The sequence below is a fragment of the Mus caroli genome, unplaced genomic scaffold (assembly GCF_978045245.1).
Source record: "Mus caroli unplaced genomic scaffold, Mus_caroli_1 scaffold_19, whole genome shotgun sequence".
Lineage (NCBI taxonomy): Eukaryota > Metazoa > Chordata > Mammalia > Rodentia > Muridae > Mus > Mus caroli.
The window spans coordinates 75,747,068-75,769,009 of NW_028227274.1; the positions used below are offsets into that span (position 1 = coordinate 75,747,068).

At 50.5% G+C, this 21,942-nt stretch overlaps 1 protein-coding gene across 1 annotated transcript in view; it reads right to left on the reverse strand.

Annotated features, from left to right (window-relative positions):
* The window catches only part of Ark2c (arkadia (RNF111) C-terminal like ring finger ubiquitin ligase 2C), a 110,889-nt gene extending 90,695 nt beyond the window's left edge, over positions 1-20,194 (reverse strand). The window contains exon 1 of the mRNA XM_021150820.3: positions 19,861-20,194. Coding sequence (XP_021006479.1) covers positions 19,861-19,921 — 61 coding nt within the window. The 5' untranslated portion in view covers positions 19,922-20,194. The remainder of the gene's footprint in view (positions 1-19,860) is intronic.
* Positions 20,195-21,942: the final 1,748 nt, after the last annotated feature.

Genomic DNA, 21,942 nt, shown 5'->3' on the forward strand with positions numbered 1-21,942 from the left:
TTGCTTCCCATGTACCTCAGGTTTCAAGCCTATTGCCTTTGAGTGAGAGCAAATGAAAGACTGGAGGCTTAACAGAGAGAGGATCCTGAGCCCTCTGAAGTTCTTGCACAATCACAAGGAATTCTGGGAAGGTCAGAAATTTTCATCCTCACTGCCACCTCCTCCAGCATAGCCTCCAAAATTAAGTCATGGTTACCACAGTACGTTCACATGAGCATGTCTCTGTGGGTCATGTGCTCACAGTCACTTCCATGGGACTAAGCTCTGCTAAACTTCATGCCACACCTCACACCGGGCTGGGTACTTGATAAAAGGATGCTGGGAAACGGGACGAGAGGGTAGGGGGATGGGAGGGAATGGGAGCTGACAAAAGCCCAGTCTGCTGTTGGACCCTAGCCCAGCAGCTGGGGCTCATCCTCTAAGGCTTATCTCTGCTCGGGAGGCCACCTCTGCACCCCCCGGCATCCCAGTTTTGCCTCACTGTGAAGCCTGTCATCTGCACCATGATTAGAAGTGACCGAGGTCTAGACCCAAGGCAGGAAGTTATAGGGAAGAGGCCACACACATGGTAAGAAAACCCTTAAGGACTTCGAGAAGGGTCTAGGGAAGGGGAACTCAAAGAGAGGATGTAGAAGCCTAGAACCCTCTTAGCCATCTGGAGCCAGTGTCTCGGGCTGGACTCAAAGAGGTTTCATGAGGTCCAACCCTGTGTGTGTGTGTGTGTGTGTGTGTGTGTGTGTGTGTGTACACTCATGTGACTGGGGAGCACAGCTATCCTTCATATTGTCTCTTGAGGAGTCAGTCCCAAGATTCCCCTCAGATTCCCACCCCCAACGATGTTCAAGTCACTGTATAGAGTGGCATAGCATTTGCATGTAATCCAGGCACATCTTCCCAAGTGCTATAAATCCCCTCTTGCTTATAATATCAATAAATACAAATTTGCTGTGTAAGCAGTTGTCAAATTGTATTGTTCGGGGACTAGTGACAAGAAGTAAAAGTCTGTTTGTGTTCAGTGGAGAAACAACGTATTTCCCAATTCTTTTCTGTCAACAGAAATGAACATTTGAATCCTTGGACATGGAACCACCTTGTATAGAAAGCTAAATATACTGCCCTCCAAAGTGTCCAGTCTAGGCACATCACGTCACGCTATGATAGGACCCAATACTCACTGTTGATGACCATAGGGATCCCCTGTGCAGTGCCTGAAACTTGAGGGCTCTGGCAAACACAGCATCAAGGCATAAGGCCAGCCCTGCATATCAAAGATGGCAAGTGCCTCTCTCCACTGCCTCACTAATGTCACATCCCCCCTTGCCCTGTGCTATTTTGTACGGTGGCACACATGACCTCTGACATACTACTGCCATATCTTCTCCAGTAGAGAGCAAGCTCCAAAAAATCAGGCCTGTTCACTGCTGCATCTCCAGCACTAGATCCTGTTAGGAATGGGGGCAGAGGCTGCAATCCATATTTGCAGAACATGTGAGTGAATGAATGAATGAATGAATGAATGTGTGAACTTCATAAGGCAACATCTTTTTCAGCTTCTGCATAGCTCCTGGCAGAGTAAGGACTTAGTAAACACTACAGTAATGAGTAAAAGCAATATTAAGAGACGAAGACTTGGTCTCTGGGTAGCAATGATTAAGCTCATCCTGGCCCAGGACTAAGGGCCATTGAAACTCTGCCAAGAAAGAACCAGACTAGAGCCTGGCCCGGTAACTGTCACTCAACTCACAGCAGACGCTTCCTATATCTTCATCATGGCTGCTATTAAATTACTGTCATCTTACAGTGCTCGTCCGCTCAATGTGGCAAAGCCAATCTGGATATCTAGGTAGAAGCATCATGCAGGTCCAGTGAGCCACTGGAGACTTTGAGGGTGTGTGCAGAGCAGAGTTTGGGAAAGGGTCTGGGTTAACCAAGCACCCAAGGGGTAGAAATGGAGGAGGTGGTCAGGGAGCTAAGGGACAGCAGAGACTCAAAGGACACTCCAAGATACTTAGAGATCATAGCTACTGAGGGAACAAGGAAAGGAAGGGACAGCACACTGTTAGGTCTTTTGTACTGGGGAGATTGGCCTCCTGACTTAATCTAGACATGGGAAATGGATTGGAAGCCAGTTTATGGGGAGAAGGAAAGCTGAAAGGAGTGTTTTCCCTGGAATATTAATTCTGGGAAACATATGTCTTCCCCAAGTCTTCTCAACAGCGAGTGTCTTCTGAGATCTTCCTTAGGGAGTCACAGTAAAGAAGAAAGAGGGTGTGCACCCCTGAGCCAGCAAGAATCCCCAGGCCATGAGAGAGAAGAAACAGAATGGCCCTCAAAAGGACCCCGGAACTTTACCTCCTGACCCTCTGACTCCTGGCCTTTGTGTCCACCCTCCAAGTGCTTTGAGTTGAATTACGTGTGCCACAAACATGATGGATGAGGACAACTATGATAAGAAGTAAACCCACTTCTTAACACCCGCTAACTCGGCCATGATTGGTTGAGGATTCTATAGATCTGTGGTCCCCGGAGCTTTGTGTATGGATGGGCCCATAAGAAAAGAAGGTGAAATGGCAAGACCCTACGTGACCCTCGGCTTCACCATTCACTTGCAGAGTAGTGAAATGCTTTCCGGAGGCAATTAAACCAGGGTACACTGTGATTAGGAAGCATAGTTCAGTTTCTGAGATGTGAAACATGACAGTGTGGGTACTTTAGAATCGTATACATGTGGCAGCTATCTGGAGTGGAATGCTCTTTGAAAGCCCCAAAGAGAACCAAGTAAGAGACCTAGGAAGTAGTCTAACTGATGTCAATCAAGTCTTTCATAAGGGTTTTCCCCATAGGACCTATAAGACAGAAGAGCACACCATTTGTGTGAGCAATCACATGTGTCTTGCTGTGTTCCCTGCTTAGTATTTGTTATGTGTTATCCTTTGACTATGAAGTGCCCCACCCCCACCCCACAGAGCCCTCGTGTTGCAGGCTCGGTTTTAGATGGTTCTTAGACAGTGAGAGTTTTGAGTTATTCCTGAATGGGCTACTGGGAGGAGGGGCCTGGTTGGGAGAATGTCTGTGGGTGGTTTGCCTAGGTCTCTTCCTGAATCTCCCCCTGCCTCCGGAAGGTGAGACATGCCCTTCCACCACAATGTCTCCCTTCATTGTAGTCCTGAAACAACAGAAGAACCAGACCAGCAGGAAATGAAACTGAGCCAGTATAAGTCTTCCCTCCTTTAGATTGTTTCTCAGCTATTTGTCTAGGTGAGAAAAGCTAACTCACAGTGAGGAACCATAGCTTCATTACCTGGAATGGGGAATTGTCCCAGAGAGTTTTCTGGTCACACCAGCTCCTCCACCCTTCAGCATTCACCAGGGAGCTTTGGAACTGGCCTCCGAGCCCACCTCCCAATCCCTGACTCTGAAAATCTCACCACCATCACCACTACCACATCCTCCCCTCCAGAGGCTACCCTTGTCCACTGAGAGTACCTCTGGTGAGGGACATGTCCCTCTGTGAACCAGAGCATGGGAGGAAACATCAGCAGAACAAAATACATCTATAGTCATGGGCAGAAGGAAATGGGGAGATGTGGGATTCAGGGTGCCTGAGAATCCTGCTATTCTGGTTCAGGACAGAGCACAGAGACTGAGACATGAAGACCTGGGTTTCTGCTGATTGACCTTGACCAAGTCCCTTCCCTTTTCATAAGATAAGTGTGCCCTCTCCAGTCTACAAACCCTGGGAGCTATGTTCTGGTGGAGTGGAAGACAGAATGACCCGGGACCCAACCAGCAACCCAAGCAGGAGCCCATCTCCCTCCAGAGGTCCTGCTATTCCAGCCCCCAGCCCAGATGTCTGGACTTTCACATGGGCATCTGGTATCTGCTTGTCTCTTCTAGAGAGCAGCCTCATGCCCTTGGGGGGGGGGGGGAAAAGTGCCAACCTGGGCAGGTTAAGGGTGTGGACACAACCCTAAGAAGCAGGAGTACTGGTCAACCACCTGTCAGCAGCTGTGTACTTGGGCCTGCCATCCTTGCTCTCTGACTCTCAGAAGATATCCCCCTCACTTCCATCTGCAGACAACGGGAGTGCAATTACAATGGCAGTGAGACCAGGGACCACCAACAGGCTAACACTGAGTCCCTAGAACTAGCTGAAAACAGTTGACATGACAGGCCTCACGCCTTGGCTCTTGCAGAAGAGCCTGATCCAGAGTCCAGACACAAGAAATGTCTGCAACGTTCCCAGGGAAATCTTCCAATCCCATTCAGTTTCATTCTTCAGATGAGAAAACTAAGGCATTGGAGGTAGCTTGGGTGAGAGCTGTAGCAGTTTGGATGAGAATGGACTCAATAGGCATGTAGATTTGAATGCCTGGATCCCCACTTAGTGGAGCTGTTTGGGAAGGATTAGGAGGTCTGGCCTTGTTGGAGTAGTTGTGTCACTGGGGGGTGGGCTTTGAGGTTTCAAAAGCCCACACCAGTCCCAGTTAGCTCCCATCTCCCATCCTCTCTCTCTGTCTCTCTGTCTCTCTCTCTCTTTCTCCCTCCCTCCCTCCCTCTCTCTCCCTGCCTAGTACCTGTGCATCAACTACTGCTCTGAGGCCATGCCTGTCTATGTCTATGTTCCCCTTCATGATCATGGTCGCTAACCCTCTAGAACCATGAGCCCCACAGTCTACTTATACTAATCCTGGGCTACGCATGTCAAGCCCATCATCTTATATTTTGCTCAGCTCTACAGTCACCTCCACAGGCCAAGCCTTACTGGAAGCAGACGTGTAGGAGCCTTCATTCTTCTGAGAAAGATCTAGACTCTGAAGTGAGGGTCATGACTGGAGGATGAGGGGATTTTCTATTCTATTTTAGCAAGCTTCCGTACGATTCTTACACAATACAGGTTCAAGAAAATGAAGTTTCCCAGACAGATGACACCTTCCAAGGGTGTCATCTCTCCCAGCATAGACAGCTGAATGTCCCTGCATGTCCCACTCTATCCACCTGCCAGGACTTCTCCTTGGCACATGAATGCCGAGGCTTGCCTAGCGGGAGCTCCCGGCCTCTGGTCTCAGCGGTGCCAGCGTCTGCCATGATTTATGGTCAAGACTCCCACACATACTCTAGGGCAGAGATCTGGAGGACTGTTCACAAATTAAACCCAGCCCTCCTCTTCTCCCAGGTAACAGGTCTATCTGATGATGGAAGAGCTTATAAACAGCTATTGTCAAATTAATCTTGGTGTTGGAGCAATCATGGTGGCCATAAAGAAGACCGAGTGTATCTGGCTCGCCAGCTTGTTAGGATACTTCATAAAACAAGGCAGCAGAATTAATACCATTTCATCTCTTCTACTCCACAGCTGGGGTAGCAGAGGTGAGTGGCCACATCAGCAGGGCTAAGGACCAATGCCTGGGGCAAGCTTTCCACCTTCATAGACTGTGCTCAAACCTGATGTTCAGAACTTAGGACTGGACCCACTAGACCCAATAACTTCCTAATGCCCCTTACGTGGTCTCTATACTCAGTGCCCCCTCTCTCCCACTTCCTGCAGATACAGAGTAGACCTTCTGTCCCAGCTTAAGATCCACCTCCTCCTGGATACCCTCTCCAGCCTGTACCATTGCTCAGAGGCCTTGTGATGTCTGCTTTACCCATAGTGACAGAGAGCACATCAATCAATCCGCAGGGACATCCTCCGTAGCATCCACCGCCACCTCTCCGTCTGTGCCTCATAAGGGTTCTTGGAAACAGCAGAGCCCTGAGGACAGTGATAAGTAGTGTGTGGACCCAAGTTCTGTGCCTGGCCTGACGTGTTATCATGGGTGACATGGTTAGGCCTGGAGGTGTACCTGGCTAATGGCCTCTGCCTCTCTGTTGGGGTAGTTATCTCAGGAATCTGCTATGGCAGGGTGAGGGTGTCACAGGACACAGAGGACAGAAAAGAGAAAAGAAGGCAGAAAATCCAGGGGTTAAGAACTGAATTCCTATGAATAGCATGTCTATGTGACACATGCAGGTAGGACGTGGTAACTAAACATTGCCCGAATAGACAGAACTAGTGATCTTACAAGAGCCCATTCCACTTTCTCCTGTGAATTCACAGCAAAGGGACAGTTGTCAGGAAGCAGATCCTCTCCACACGCGGGATCTGTTGACACCTAGACCCTGGACTTCCAAGGTCCCAGAACAATAAAACGTAAACTTCCGTTTTGTTATTATGACTGGAGTAGACTCAGATAGTAGCAAAGATGGCACCTCTAAGAGGAGGAACAAAGTGCAGGAGACCTTGAGACAGGTAGTCACCAATCAACATTGCCTCCTCCCTCAGTACAGGGGAGCTGCCTCTGGCCAGCCTTGAGCTAGGTTCCCAGGCTAACACTTCCCATCTCACATTCCAGGCATCAAGTTTAATGGACGTTTCTGGAAGCCATACATTCTCATTCACATATGTGTGCGCATACAGAACACAACTGGGTGCAGCTGGACAGTTTTGGGAAATGCTAGTGACAAAAAACAAACAAACAAACAAACAAAACTAAAGATCTCTTTTATGGAAGCCCCTCGCAGAGCTCTGAATGAGGTAACCCAGGAAGCACCTCTTCAAGACCTGGGTATATGCAATTCTGCGGGATCGTGGGCACGTGTCACTTGACCACAGAAAGAGCCTTTGAGCAGCAAAGGGGCCCTGGTATTCGGTGGAAAGGTGTGGAAAGGATTGCCACCCATGTTCCTGTGCCAAGTTCAATCCCACCTGCAGCTTCTAGAGAATTCTATCAGACATAGACCACTGCTCTCTCTCCCCCAGCCATCACCCTCCCAGCACCGAGTATGCTAATCCCCTTACCCAGAGCACTATCCATCACTGCTCTCCGGGAGACGGTGGAACCCTGGTGTGTTTTTCATGGTCTTCTAGGACAGCACCCAGCTCAGGGCAAGCCTGGGCTCAGAGTAGACTGTGGATGTTTGATTCCCGAGCAGCAGGCAATACTTTTGTTCCGTTGATGGTTTAGGGTCCATAGAGAGGCATGGTGGTGCCCCCGTCACCCCACCCTCAACAGGTCTCCTTCCCTGCTGCCCTTACCTGCAGCATGATTTTACCACCCCATCCTGCTCAGTGCGCACCCTTTAACCCTTGCTCAGTCACAGGCGCTCCTCCCCCAGCACGTGTCCATGTTAAGACAGGCTCAAGTAAATACTTTTGGCCCATCCACCCATCCATTTCCCACGGAACTCCGTTTCTTCAGGGGACATAAGGGACTGGGACCATGCCTGGCACAGAGTGGACATTACACGGATATCCATCGCTGTTCTTATGTGGGTGTCATCATGGAGTCCCCAAGACCTGGCTTTGGGTCCTGGATCAAATTCGCTCTCCCTTCATCTGAGCCCCCTCATAACCCTGTTGGGAGGTCACTACGATTGTTCCCATTTCATAGATGAGAATGCTGAGGCTCAAAAGTTCTTCCTCTTACCATATTCAGGGTAGCAGCAAGCAGCAGAGAGTGACTGCACATGGCAACTCCTAGCAGGAGAGACACGTGTAACCTTGAGGGCAGCCTGCTGGACAGACACCAGGCAGCACATTGGATACGGCACATCCAGAGCTTACTTCATCATGGCAGGATAGAATGAAAGCCCTACCGTCGGAGGCCAGAACCAACGGCCTGAAAAGGTTGACCGCGTTAGAGGAAGACCTCATACATCCCATCAAGGACAAAGAAGCCCGCCTCCCCACGGGATGCTCAGGCAGGTTCAGACCAGCAGAGGGAGAGGCAAGGAAGGAGAGCCAGGGTGAACATGTCCAAGCCAGTGGAAAGGACAGGAGATAGAAAGTGGATGGGATGGACAGACAGATGGCAATGAGGCAAGAGGACCCAATACCCCAGGAAAAGAAAGGAAAACTCAGGCAAAGGTGACAGCCACGGGACTCTGACATTTACCTCTTGGGTTGAATTTGGGCCCGTGTGGGCAGGACAGGTGCCAGAACTGGCCCGACAGCTGCAGAATCCAGATCTCCCCCGCACAGAGGACTCCAGGGTTTCATTGGCCTCTCTCCATTCAGGATAATGACCCCACACTGCTACCCAGACTGACCACTGACTGAGTTCTGGTTGTGAGGCCTGATTCTGCATTCTCTATCCATTTCACAAGTGTCCAGAGGTGCTGCCGGGGAGGTGGTGGCCAGAAGATATCTGTGTCTCTACTGCCCCCACTCAAAATGGAGACTCATGACCGCTTTCAGAATTCAGCTACATGCAACATGCCTGACCATCTCCTGTCTGCCCTGTCTTCCCAGGATCCCTTTGCACTTGCCATGTCCTTGATACTATTTCTAACACGGGAAGCAGGCAGGTGCTTGCGGAAGGGGAGGGAACACCTGGGTGGGGTTCAGAAAAGGACCACCTCTTGCTAAGGACTTGCAGGTGTTTGTGTACCTCTCAGTTCCTATGCATCATAATCGGCTTCTACCACCGTCTTGTGGCACTGGTATCAAATCAACGCTGTACCATCTTTTCAGAAGAGATTCAAGTCCCAAGAAGAACAAATGGGCCAGCTGGTAGGTGATAGATGGTGAGCCTGAGTGTGTGTGTGTCTGTGTGTGTGTGTCTGTGTCTGTGTGTGTTCCTCTCTTCTTCTCTCCCCCTACCCCTACCTCCCACTACATACACTAACTACCACCACTACCACCCCGTCCCTTCTTGAAAGACATTCAGCAAATGCAGGCCCAGCCCTACTTGGGAACCGGTCCCTGGGAACTGGGGGAAACTAAGGGAGTCTGTTTGAAGGGATTTAAGAAAGATTTGTTAATCGCAACCAGTGTCGGCTGCACAGCAACTGTAGGGTATATGTCCTGAGGGTATCTTGGCGCACCAGGGACAGCTCCAACTGAGAATCCCCTCAGGAGGCCTTTCTCATACCCCAACCTCGGATTTGTCTTCAAGCCGTGGGCCTCTCTCTGTCCGGCTACATTCATGTTGTCTTCAAGACTCACCCAGACACACCACCATGTCTGCAAAGCCACCATGAACTGAACAGAATCCCAACTCTAGCCACTAAATAGCTTGGGTCTCTAGCACTGCAAAGAAGAGGCCTTGGGCCAACCACGTATTCCCTACCTGATCCCGAAGTGCTCACATGTGGGAAGGATATGAAGCAACTAGACTAGATATTGCAAAGTCCTAGAGTTTTTGTTCAAGTTTATGTAAAGTCAGATTCCTTGTTTAATTTTTTTAAATCGCTTTTTTTTTTTTAAATAAATTCAGAAGAATTGGAAACTGCCATTTGTTCTCGCCTTAAGTCCAGGTCCTTTTCTGACCCCAGACTCAGAGTTCTGGGACCTTCCAAGTACATATCTAGTTTCCCTGGAGTCTAGAGGCTACTTGAGGACAGATACCCACCTGCCAGGGTGGGGACCCTCAGGCGTGGGCCCAGATCTGGGGTGCCTGGGACTGACAGATACCCCTGCTGTGGAGACCCTAGGGAACATAACCGAGCTGGCCTCTGCCACCTCCCTTGCCTTCCCATCTTGTCCTTTATTTCTCCCACCTCTCTCTGGGAAGGCACAGGGACCCTTCAGAAGAAATGCCACCCTAGTCTAGTAGCCAGGTCAACCTGTCTGTCTGCCCTCACTTGCAAGGTCTGACCAAGCTGAGGTTCCCTCCCTCACTCCAGCCTGTCTATCTTCTCGTCCACATCACAGCTTCATCCTGGCATCATGTCATACTGCCAAACCTCTAGGGCTTTGTAGAAGGGCACACCCTGCTCTGGGGCAACTGCGCATCCCTCAGTTCCCTAGTGCCAGGCGCCTCCCTCCTGACCTGCTTCAACTTCCTCCTCCGCCCATGAGGTGAGGCTAAGGCTGTGGCTTGCTTGCCCTGGCATCCAAGATTAGAAGCTCTGATGAACACTGACGAGACCAGAACGGAAGCCCTATCTAGTACCTCTGTGATCACCCTCTGCAGAAGCTAGGTACATTTGGGGTTATAGGGTGACGGTAGTATAGGAAGCTGTGAGAAGAGACGCCTGGGCCTAAGTCTTGCCAGCTCTCTACTCTTTCTGTGGAACAGGATCTTCAGCTCTGGTCAGCAGACCAAGACCTCAGTGGCCAAAGAGGTAGGTAATGGGGAGGCCTGTGGTTTCTCACTCCAGGGAACGAGACCTGCCAAGCAGGCTGAGGTTTTGTGGAAGAGCCTCTTTTGGCTGAGGAAAGGCAGCCAGGAGTGGGAATGGTCACATTCATCTGTCAGTTTCCACAGAGCTCAGAGCAGAAGTTGTTGTTCTGAGATAGGGTTGGGCTAGAAAGGCGGCAGCCCAGAGATGGCCCCCCAGCTCTCAGGATTGGGGCAAAAGGGATTCTGGCAGCTGAGGAGAAAAGCTGGGGCGACTTAAGCTGTCTGGAAAGACAGGGAACAACCCCACCCCTTCCAGCCCCACATTAGAAAGAGGGGAGGGAAACAGCAGCTGTCAGGGTTGGGGAGGGGGTGGGGCGGGGTCTTCCATCCTTGGGACAGGTGCTAGCTGAGTCCTGCTCCCTATAGGCCGAAGCTCCTGGCTCTCCACCTCATCTCTGATACTTGCTCTCCTGGGCTGAGGAGGCCAGCCCTAAGAGCTAGGAAACGCACACTGGCATTGACATACCCAAGCCATCGTGTGGGTGACGTCACCACCCATCCCCTTTTGGAGGAGGGGGCTACCCAGCCAGAGGCAGCACACCTCATTCGTGTTTCAAGGAGAGTCACCTCCGCCCCACACTGCTCCTTCCCTGCCTGCAGCACCACGTAACCTGCCAACAGAAGGGCCCTCGCCCACCATGCGCCAAGGCACAAGTAACTGCCTCCCAGAAAAAAAGGCAAAAAAGGGCAGAGGAAGTATAAGTTCACATCAAGAGGAAATCAGGGCTTTTTTAGAACAGGAAGGGTAATTAAGGCCGATTATCTCCTTGGCAGACAGGAAGTGAAGTCGGAGAGCCCTCAGCTTTGGCCAGCCTCATAGGGCGGTTAGCAAGGGAACGGGATGGAAGCCAGGACTCTTTCCACTGAGCTCCGCAAGGCCCCTGCCTTTGGCTGGCTTCTCTGCTCGGTTTGTGTGCATTGCTTCATGTGACAAGCTCCAGAAAGCACCAACTACGGACTCACCATCTGATTGACACGGTACCAGAAACGATGGTAAGTCATAACCAGTGTAGACGGTCCCGGCAGAAGGACCAGACCCCGGGCTGCTGCTGAGATTGTCTTAGCTGCACCCCCTCCTCTATCCCCTTGCCTGGACCCTCGCTGAGCCTGTCAGTGAACAGACCTGATAGAGGGCAGGAACCATCATGACCACCCTTAACCATCCTGTGACACTCGTAGTGAGTGACTCCAGTGAAATGTTACATGGCCGCTGAAAGCAATGTCTGTGAGAACAGCTCAGCAAACTGTGAAGCTGCTCGCGTGGAATTAAAATGGAGATCGTAGCTGGGCCCAGTGTGGAAGGCCTACAACCCCACTACTCAGCACTATGAAGCAGGAAGATCCAAGTTTGAGGCTGGTCTAGACAACTTGCAGAGACTCTCAAAAATTTAAGTGGGGTGTGGGGCTGGGATGTAGCTCAGTGGTGGAGCATGTGCCTAGCAAGCATGTGGCTCTGATTCCACCTCCAGTGCAAAGCACAGTTGTTTATATGTCAACTCTACACACAAGTGCACAACAAATGCAAATACAGAAATGCGGGAGGCGTTCCACGCATGCGCCCAGCGGATCACGCCGAGGCATTCCACGCATGCGCTCAGAGGGTCATGCCACGGTGAATGCCACAGGTTGACTCTCTAAACTTCTCAAAAGAGGATTCCATCCTCTCTGTAATGTAGCGCTCGTCATCCGTGAAGTCACCAAGGCGATCTAAGAAACACCACCACACAGACTCACAACGGGAGAGGCACCGCCTCTCCAAAGGGGCAGCTGTTCTACTCTGCAGAAATCAGGGCACCTCCGGGACACCGGGCAGCTTCCTCGATGTAAGCATGTAAAGGTGAAGAGCTTACCATCCCTGCTGGAGACCCTGCTGGTCCTACATTCTAACGTCCAGTCCTACAGACCTTCTAACCCTGCATTTCAGAACATACATCCACCCATACATCATAGCTTCACAGCCGGTGTGGACACAGAGCCTGGCTCTCCGAGTTGTTCCCACCAGATACAAACACCAAGCAAGAATTGCTGTTCCTGTGCTTAGCTCGGTGTCAGGGGTTCGGAACAGTCTGCAAACTACAGAAGACACAAGGAACGAAGACTGGGCGACCAGTCACCCTGAGTCAGCGGCCACTTGGATGAACAGGGAGACGATAGCAAAGGCTTTTGCCGCTTTGATCCTCAATTTCCTTCCAGGTCCTCAACAATGTCCCCGCAGGCTATGGTTATACCTGGAGGAAATGACTTGATAATAGGCTGACCCCGAGATCAACGCTTCCTTCTCACCACCCACCCTTGCTTTCATGGCCACGCCCATGCCTATGAACTCCAAGTGCATACCCCAAGATTGGCTCTTTCTAGCTTTTTGTTCCTCAAGGGTATAGATGACATTCCTCTCTCTCTCTCCCTCTCTCTCTCTCTCTCTCTCTCTCTCTCTCTCTCTCTCTTCATCTCTCCATCTACCCTTCCCCACCGTGTGTGTGTGTGTGTGTGTGTGTGTGTGTGTGTGTGTGTGTGTGTGTAGGACACAGTGGTCCAGCTGCCAGAGGGGCTGAAGTTTTGAGGCAGGCAGCCCCCAGGGAAAGCCTAGCAGCCAGAGCTACCTGGGAACAACCCTGTAGGGGATACCAGACACAGCATCACAACACCAGCACTGATGTCCTACTCAACAGTGCAGAAAAGCTGTACAGGTCCCACCTCCCAGACCACCACAGTCGTCTTCTCTCTGCCAAGTTCCACATTTATCCGCGCTCTGGGTTCATAGCTCACCAGAGCTGACTGTTCCCCCTCATCTCCATTTATCTTTGTGATCCACTGTCCAAGGCACACCAAAGACCTTCCATCTCCCAGTCCTCCACATAGACTTGATCCTTTTCCTTAATGGAAAACCAGAGGCTAGAGAAGAAAGTCCAGACGATCCCAAAAGCCTCAGAAAGTGGCCTCAATATCCTGTGCAGACTTGACTACAGATTCTATAGAGCTTGTGCTACATGACCCTGGAGTTATGATTTGGAGAGACTTATCCAAACACGGGGCCATGACCCTACAGCTGCCCCTGCAACTGCAGAAACCAACAATTCTACCCAGGTCTCCCGAACACCCATGTGCACCCACGTGCATATACCATACGCATGCCCTGTTCCCCACCCTACCTGGAGCTCTCTGTGTCTGTGTACATGCCATCTCAGAGGCACACACGACAAAGCTCCACAGTATCACCATCTCTGACCTTATGTGATCCTGACCCTTGGGACAGTAAATGCCTGCAGTAGTGAATGGCAAGGAGCAGCTAGCTTTATAGCCTGTCCTTGACACCACTGTGTGCCAGATGCCTTTGACTAGTTTAAACACATCCTATGACGTAGGTTTCATGATGGTCATTATCCAAATGATGCTCAGAATGGTACCTGTATCCCCCTTCCAGGTCGAGACAGCCAGGACTCAAGTCCTAGACCACTCCAAATGAGATCCCTCTGCTGCCCTCTCAGGCCCTCTGCTCGGGTGTCTCAGGCAGTCTCTAGTTTGTTGAGCATTGCTCGTTGAGTCTCAGCCTTAGGAGATCTCCTTCTGCACCCCCTTAGCCCAGTGTTTGGTCCAAGCAGGTATTTAATAACTATTCATGAACTAAAATGAATGGACACGTAAGTGAATGGAAGGATGAGTGATTGAAACACGAAGAACAGGCATTGCAAGTACTTCATCAATTATGCGGAACCTGAGCTTGCTAAGGAAAGAAAGACCCTCTGCGGATAAACTATACCAGAAACGGACACTTGTTTGCTTCAGTATGTTAAGCCAGGAATTTTTAAAAAGCTGTTTACATCTATAGAGAAATTAAGGTGAAAGTGTCCTGTGTGTCAGGACAGCTGTGGTCCAGCAGAATTGAGAGACCCACAGTTACAGGTCAAAAATCAAGAGCCAATTGTCCTCTGGCCAGCTCTAGGGAGACTCCAACTAACACCAGATACAGGTCAAAGCTGTGTTTTCCACTTCCTAGGAAGCCATCAAGTTTCCAAGGAGAAATTTCAGGATGCTTACGTACAGAGAGAAAGGACGAGGGGAAAGAGTGGGCAGATGGAGAGGCAGCAGTCTGCGTGGCCTTATCCCCTCAACTTGAAAGCTTAATTGCATTGGCTGTTTTGTGGGGAAATTTCTATTAAAGAAAACTGATTCTCTGCTGCTAGTTATCCAGAAGGGAAACCCAGAGAAACCTGGAACAAGAGATGTTCTCTATGTCACTGGAGACCTCAGGGTACCGGATCCTGGAGTCAAAAGCTCCTACGGCAGATAGTTGGCTGAGAGAATGAAGGACAGTGTGCGGTGGCTTTATAGTTAGATGTCGGATTGCGAAGTCAGGGGAGAATTCTCCTGAACATGTTCTGATGAACTGGGTTGTATACAGTAGGGCCTCAATACGTACACATTCGAGACTCAATATTGGGTTGTATACAGCAGAGACTCAATAATGTTGCTAAGGCATGGGACCATTTAAGTCAACTGCATTCTGTACAATTACTGGATTAGTGAAGAACTACCCTTGAAACGGACTGCTAGAGAATTCTGAAAAGCTGGACATCAAGTGAGGAAAGTAAAACCTTAGAGTCGGTTAATATTTGTCTTTTGGAGGAAGCGAGAGTTATCAGGCAGTTTGTTTTGATTAGGTGAGATGAAAGGGTTACCACACTTAGGTCTCAAACAAACCCAAAAGAAAATAAATTAAAGGAAAACCAGGGAACCTTCAAGGGACTGGCTTCACAGACCTGCATATCTCCTTTTGAACACATCAGAGCACAAGCCTCCGCCAGGAACATCCTTGTGTGCCCGTGTCACAGTAAATCAGTTCAGCTTTTCCACCCTGGCCAGGGAGAAAAGAACAAAGGGCCCGAGCAGAGAGGGCAGCCCTCTGGGGTTGGTGGTGTCTCACGAGGCCACAAAGATAGCAAAGAAGCAGTGGTCAGACAACAGTGAAATGGCCATCCTCCCTGAGGGGACAAGGGGAGGCCTTCCCAGAAGACAGCCTAGAGGAGCCAGGACTAAGCACATCGGCCAAGAGAAACAGCTTCGAATGATGACCCCTTGAAGGAACCATGAATTTCTTTAATCAACTGATTTCCTCTGGTGTCTAAAACGCCTCATTTAACAAGGCTTGTTCTGGGCTGAAATTGAATAGATGTAATTGACAAATGCTTGAATTTGGGTTCCACTGGGGGTAGGGGTGGGGAGGGAGATAATTTTCTGTTGGCTTTTCCAGAGCGATTACAGGAAGGGAGAAGGGGGTAGGTATTTGGAAGACTTCTTGCAATGTGGATGGAAGTCCTGACTTCCCTCCTGACCTCCCCACCCCCACCCCAACCAGCACACACTCTGAGACAATGGCCAGATCTGGTTTGCTTTCTCCTCAGAGAGGGCCTAGGGCCACAAATGAAGCAGCTGTCAAGCAAGCAGGCTGTAATCAGCTTTAACTGGCTCAGGGCCCACGGAAAGAACAGACTCTTCTGACTCCGACCGTCCCAGGTGGGGCTGCCAGACCCGGGATGGGGAGGGGGTCACAGGGGTTTCTGTCCCAAGCCATCTTCCTTACCCAGGATCTAAATGACAAACTTAACACTGCAGGTCTCACGAATCCCAATCTGCACATAGAAAAGGATGCTATTGCGCTCTGGATCACGGCTTTGGCTACATGTCACGTGTCACCCCCAGGATGATTTATAAGGACAGTAAATCAATGAGACGGTGAACGGAAAAGTTAAAACACAACTCAAAATGGGTTTTTCGGGTGAGTCAATGCTACGAGATTGCTAGTTAAGTACAGCATCCCTTCTCTCAGCCTGGGTGTGATTTCTTTTTCCTTCCCAGTGCCTCGTGGCTGGGACACTATGTGGAGAGTTTTGGGGGGCGGGGGCGGGGGGGGGGGGTATTGAGTACACAGGTGACCAAAGATAGAGGATCTCTGTGCGGTTGGGCTGTCCGGGTGAGACAAGACATCTGACCTTCTCCATGGCCCCAGGGGTCTATTGTCATAAGATATGGACTACAAGAGATTAGAGTCACCATATCAATACCACAAAAAGGGAAAGAAGAGGAGGGCGAGGGTGGTGGGGGTGGGGGAGGAAAGGCAAAGAAAAGGCATTCACTCGACTCTTAACAATGGGAGGTGGGGGTGGTGGGCGGGCGAGGTTGGCGAGGTTGAGGACAGAAAAGCAAGGAGCCTCTAAACAGCGAGGGGTGGGGAGTGTACAACAATAAATGGAAAAACAGCAAGAGAAAAAGCACACTAGGTTAATATAGGAAAACTAGTTCTTTATTGAGATCGTATATTAGTATTAGTGGATTCTGTGTGTAACAATGTCATCATGCACACGATACAAAAAAAAAAAAAAAAAGAAAAAGAAAGAAAAAGGAAAAAAAAAAGAAAAGAAAAGAAAAGGCTGGGCCCACCATGCTTCGGAGGGGGAACGGAACAAAAGCAGGCGTACAATGAGCAGATGGCCCGGGCTACACGACCACAGTGCGGTTCAGCAGGGGTAACATCTCTAACCGAGCGCTGTACATTGTCAACTGGGGGATGTAAAAAAAAATATATACAGATCATGCTTTAGTTTTAGTACAAGAAAAGGTGAAAAGATACACAACCGAGAGGGTATTCGATACATAAAAATTACCCACAAAATAAGAACAGGAAGTAATCAGCACAGCCGAACACGCTACCCCTGTTTAATGGAAAACCATTTTGCTGAGGTTTTCTGTTTTGTTTTGTTTTTGTTTTGTTCTGTTTTGCGGATTTTTTTTCTTGTTTTTTATTTTTATTTTTTATTTTTTTATTTTTTTATTTTCAGATAGCCAAATGACATTCTGAGGCAGCTCCTTGGGACTATTTTGGAAGGGCCCTCAAAGTAGGCGCCTTATTCTTTCATGATCGTTGCTGTTTTGTTTCCGTTTTTTCAAGCAGGTCTGGCTGGCCAGGCAGCAGAAGGGAGCCCTGAGGGAGCCAGGGCAGATGTCCAAAGATGCTCTTGACGTTGTACAATTAAACAATTAGGACCTATAGCCACAGTGGCTCCCCTTAAGCCAGGGACCTCGGTACACCGATTCTTTTCAGAAGCTGAAATAGCAGCAACTGTCATTTCATTATGGATTTTCTTTTTAATATATATTTAATAAATTTTGCCTCCAACTAAATGGTCTGCCTGGGTGCTGCCAGGAGACCAGCTGGTGGTCGCCCAGACAAGTGGGAAATGGGCTGCTACAGCCTCCAAGCCAAGGCAAAAGGAGTCCACTTAACAGGGATTTACAGTGCAGTGTACTCAGCTAAACATGATGAAGATACACAAATGGTTATTTCTCTGTAGCTATTCTGAAATGGCCTACATCCTACACTACTACAATGGAAACTAAAAGAACAGGCTTAAGCTAGCAGACTATATAATAGTTTTACAAGAAACGTAAGGTTTAGGACCTTTGAGGTAAGCATTAGTATCCTCTATCGGAAGGTCATGAGTTTCTCAGCACATTGTGCTAAAATTTCACCCACAGCCCAACTCACCCCTCAGACCCTAAAAAAATGCCTGTGGGCGTGTTTACCGCGAAAGTTTGCCACTGCAATTCTGCCCGGCAGAATTGGTTTTTGTTGGATTTTGGTTGATGGAGGGGAGGAGGGTTATCAAAAATAAAATTTAAAGGCAGCTGAACAATTTGAATTTCAAAACATGGAACCAGCAAGCTGCAATGGTATTTAGGGATCGGTGGTATTAATGAGAATGATAATGATTTAATCAGGATAATTATACTTTCAGGCTCAACATCCTTCTTAATCATTTTTGAGTTTCTGCCTAGTGTCATGTTCCACACCCGTTTTTTAAGAGGAAATGCCAAGTAATAAGAAATAATTGTGTACTGGGAAGTGGGTGGCATTTCCTGATCTGGTTCGACCTCCCTCCCTTCTTGCCCACCCCCAAGCTGGCCCGAGATAGGGGATACTGCCGCTTAAGTAGCAATGCCTTCCTCGGATGGAGACAGGAAATGGTTAAGAGGGGTGTCACAATACAGCTAAATGCGGAGGCAGAAGGGTCACAGCGCACACAGCAGCGAGTTGACCATTCACTGAGCTACACAATGAAGAAAAAAAAAAGATTTGATAAATGCAGAATGCCATCACTCTATCATCACACAAAAAAACTGCAGTCCCAACAGGCCAAAAAGGGCCAACCTTGCCTTTAGGGTTCTGGGGAGAGGCGTGGGGTTGGGGACAGTTTGGCTGAAGGAGGGAGGGCTGGGCTTCCCTGGCCTGGTGCAGTCTGGCCCCTGGGGCTCACTAAAGCTCTGGCCCTGCGACCCCACCCCACCCCCATCCCTGCTCTGACTCGGAGGACCAACCCGGTCGGCCAAAGGGAAGACATCATTCTTGTAAGGGCGGGGGCTGGGGGGGGAGGGAGGGGGAGGTTAGCCAGTGGGAATTTAAGCAGCCGTGGAGTGGGAGAGAAGAAACATTTCCAAGAGAAATGTGAGTCCAGAGGCAGAATACAAAAAAGAAAAAAATGAATTGAAATGTATCTCAGATTTGCTTTGGGAAGTGGGAATTTTTGATTAAAAGAAAATGGAAGATGTGGTGTTGGGGGAGAAAGGGGGAACCAAGCTATTGTTGCAGTGGAATGTAAGGAAAAGGGGGTGTGGGGTAGGGGGACCGTGCAAACACACCCCATATACCACAGTTAAAAACAAAAGACAGCGCCAGCCTGCTGCTTGGTCAACCCTTGCCCCAGGCAAAGGCCTGGCGTAGGGGCAGCATCCCACCTCGTTCTCACTCACAGCTCAACACCCAAGGAACAGACAACCCGCTCCGGACCGGCCCAGGGGTTCAAGGCAGCACACGTCTGATTTCCGAAGCGCGTAAGCACCCGCTCACACACACGTATACATGCATACATACACACACACACATGCACACGCGCACACAAGCTTTTATGAACCTATAAATGCAACTGTCATACAAAGACAGTTGCAGAGAGGGAGGTGTGCAGGACCACCGAATAAGGGCAATAAAACAAAAAGGATTAAATGAGAGAAGACAAGAACGTACAAGTGCCCATGAGAGGGAAAGGATTGGAGCATGGGATGGGGTTGCTATCAGAGCCCAGCTCACCGGTCATCCGCCTTAAGGCCCCGAAAATGAAAAAAATACAAAACAGAACAAAATACAATATGCCTTAAAAAAAGAGAAGGCAAATCACAGAAAATCAAACATATTCTCTCTCTCTCTCTCTCTCTCTCTCTCTCTCTCTCTCTCTCTCTCTCTCTCTCACACACACACACACACACACACACACACACACCACGGCATGCATCTCTCCCCTTCTTTCGGTCACACGGGGCTAGGTCGGGGAAGGGGCTGTGATTTTGGAGGAACCACGTCCGCCGCAAATAATAATAATTTAAAAAATGGGGCTGGGGAGGAAGGGACCCAAATTCACCAAACCCTAACTTCACTACAAAAGCTCCCGCGAGGGTGCCACCCCATACTCGGGGGTCTCCCCAGAAAGGGGTGGGGAGCAGCACCACTCGCCTCGCCCCGCGGCTGTGCCTGCGCCCCCGCCCGCCCGCCCGCCGCGCCCGCCCTCGCCCCCGCCCCCGCCCCCGCCCAATGCCTGCGGCGATCCACGCTCGGAAAGAAGCAGACCCCGAAAGGAAAAAGCGATACCTCTGTTTCGCACAGAGCCAAACACTGGAAGCACGAGATAGCCGACGTGGACCAGGACCATCCTGGCTCCTCGCGCAGCGGCGGCGGCTGCGCGCGGGCCCTTTGTGGCGCGGCTCCGGGGCGCGGGCGGCGGGGCTGCGGGAGCCGCCGGGGCGGGAGGCGGAGCGCGGGGCGCGGGCGGCGGGGCGGCGGCTGGCGGGGAGACAGATGGCCCATGGAAAGGCTCCCTTCCCGGCCCCTCTCGACATTCAAAGGCGCTGGGGCCGCAGCTGCCGCCACACAAAGGCGCGCGCAGCCAATGGGAGCGGAGCGCAGCGCGGCGCGGCCTCGCCGGAACCGCGGGGGACAGCGGGGACCGCGGGCGCGCGGGGCGGGGGAGGAGGTGACGGCTGGAGGAGCGGGCGGCCAATCGCGGGGCCCGCTGCGGTGCGGGGGGGCGGGGAGGAGGGGGGACGCGGGGCGCGTGGAACCTGGCGCGGTCCTCCGGCCGCAGCGCGCAGCGCCCTGCACACACACGCGGGCGGCGTGCACACGGAGCGTGCACACGACGGGAGACGTGCTCCCGGACATGTGGAGATGCGCTCGCCAGCGCAGACAGGCAGCGAGTGCACACGACCCAAAGGTCCCCGGGCACCGCACACAGGTCACTCGGGGACGTGCGCACAGAGGCTGGCGCACGTGCAAGCCTGACTGCAGGCGCAAGTGAAACTGGAAAGCCAGCAAGCAGCAGCAAATAGGGCCCAGGCACTGCCGCACAGACTTGCACACAACAACGAACAAATGCCTTGCTAAAGCAGGACGTTTGCCCAGAGATAGACAGAAGGGGACACACAATGCAGACGCAGGTAAAACCACACATCCCAAGCTCTCTGCCTGACACATTGTGGTCTTATTCTTGCAGAGCACAAAGCTCCCCCAGAATCTGCTCAATTGAAAACCACACATTCCCTGGGCTGTGCACACCGTCAGCACAGCGATGCACTGTCCAAAAACCCAAGTCCCCATCTCCGTTCACCTGCTTTGACACTAGCCCGGACCAGCCATTTCACGGGCACGCCCACTTCCGCGTTCACAGGCAAATAGGTGACTTGAGGGTTTTTGCAGACTCGCACCCACATGGAAGTCCAGCTTCGGTGTCAGGAGTGACCCTTGGTCAATCAACTCAATACTTAAGTGAAAGCAAAGCACCTCCGAAAACTGTTCTCACTAGACAGCCGAGACTGCCTTTCAGGCGCATGCTCCCTACCTGGTATGAAGACACCCTGAGAGAAAGCTTACATTCCTTACCTAGGCCAGAGATCACTTGGCCACCAACCTGCTGGCAAGGCAGGCTGTTTCCTACACCAGGCTTCTCTTGGGTCCTTTAATCAATTAATCTAGTATGGACTAGCTGGCAAAATCATATATGAAGGAATCTAATAGCGCTCAGCACATACGTTTATGCCAATGTTTCTCAACCTGTGGGTCGCGACCCCTCTTACAAGGGTACTCGGGATTGTCAGGAAACACATACATTCACCACACAATTCATAACAGTAGCAAAGTTTACAGTTATGAAGCAGCAACAAATATAATTTTATGATTGAGAGTCACCACACCATATTAAAGGGTCGGAAATGTCAGGAAGGTTGACAACCTCTAATGTATGCTATACTTCAATCAAGGCCCTGGGAGGTTTGGTAGCTTGAGAACCCAAAGCCCAGGATACATCAGGGGTGCAAAAACCTCACTGAACCTCGTAAAGCAGGCTTGTACCACTGGGAGCTTGCTCTGAAAGAGGAGAGGAGCAGAAGCTAGAGGGAACAGTTAAAAGGAGTCCAGGAAAATGTCCTCTGACACTTTTAGATTGGCTGGCCCCATCGAACTCAGAGATGAAGGCAGCCAAGAGGAGCCTACCCACAGTCCCAAGCCTGGATGTCAGATAACTATCTCCAGCTAGTTAGCAGCTCTTTCCCATTTTCGTTATCTATTAATCATCCAAGAACAAAGACGTTAGCCAACACCTAACTACTAGAATCTCCTCCTATCCTCTTCCAGGCACTGCAGGCCATGTGCATATATTTTCAGTGTTGTCAGAGACAT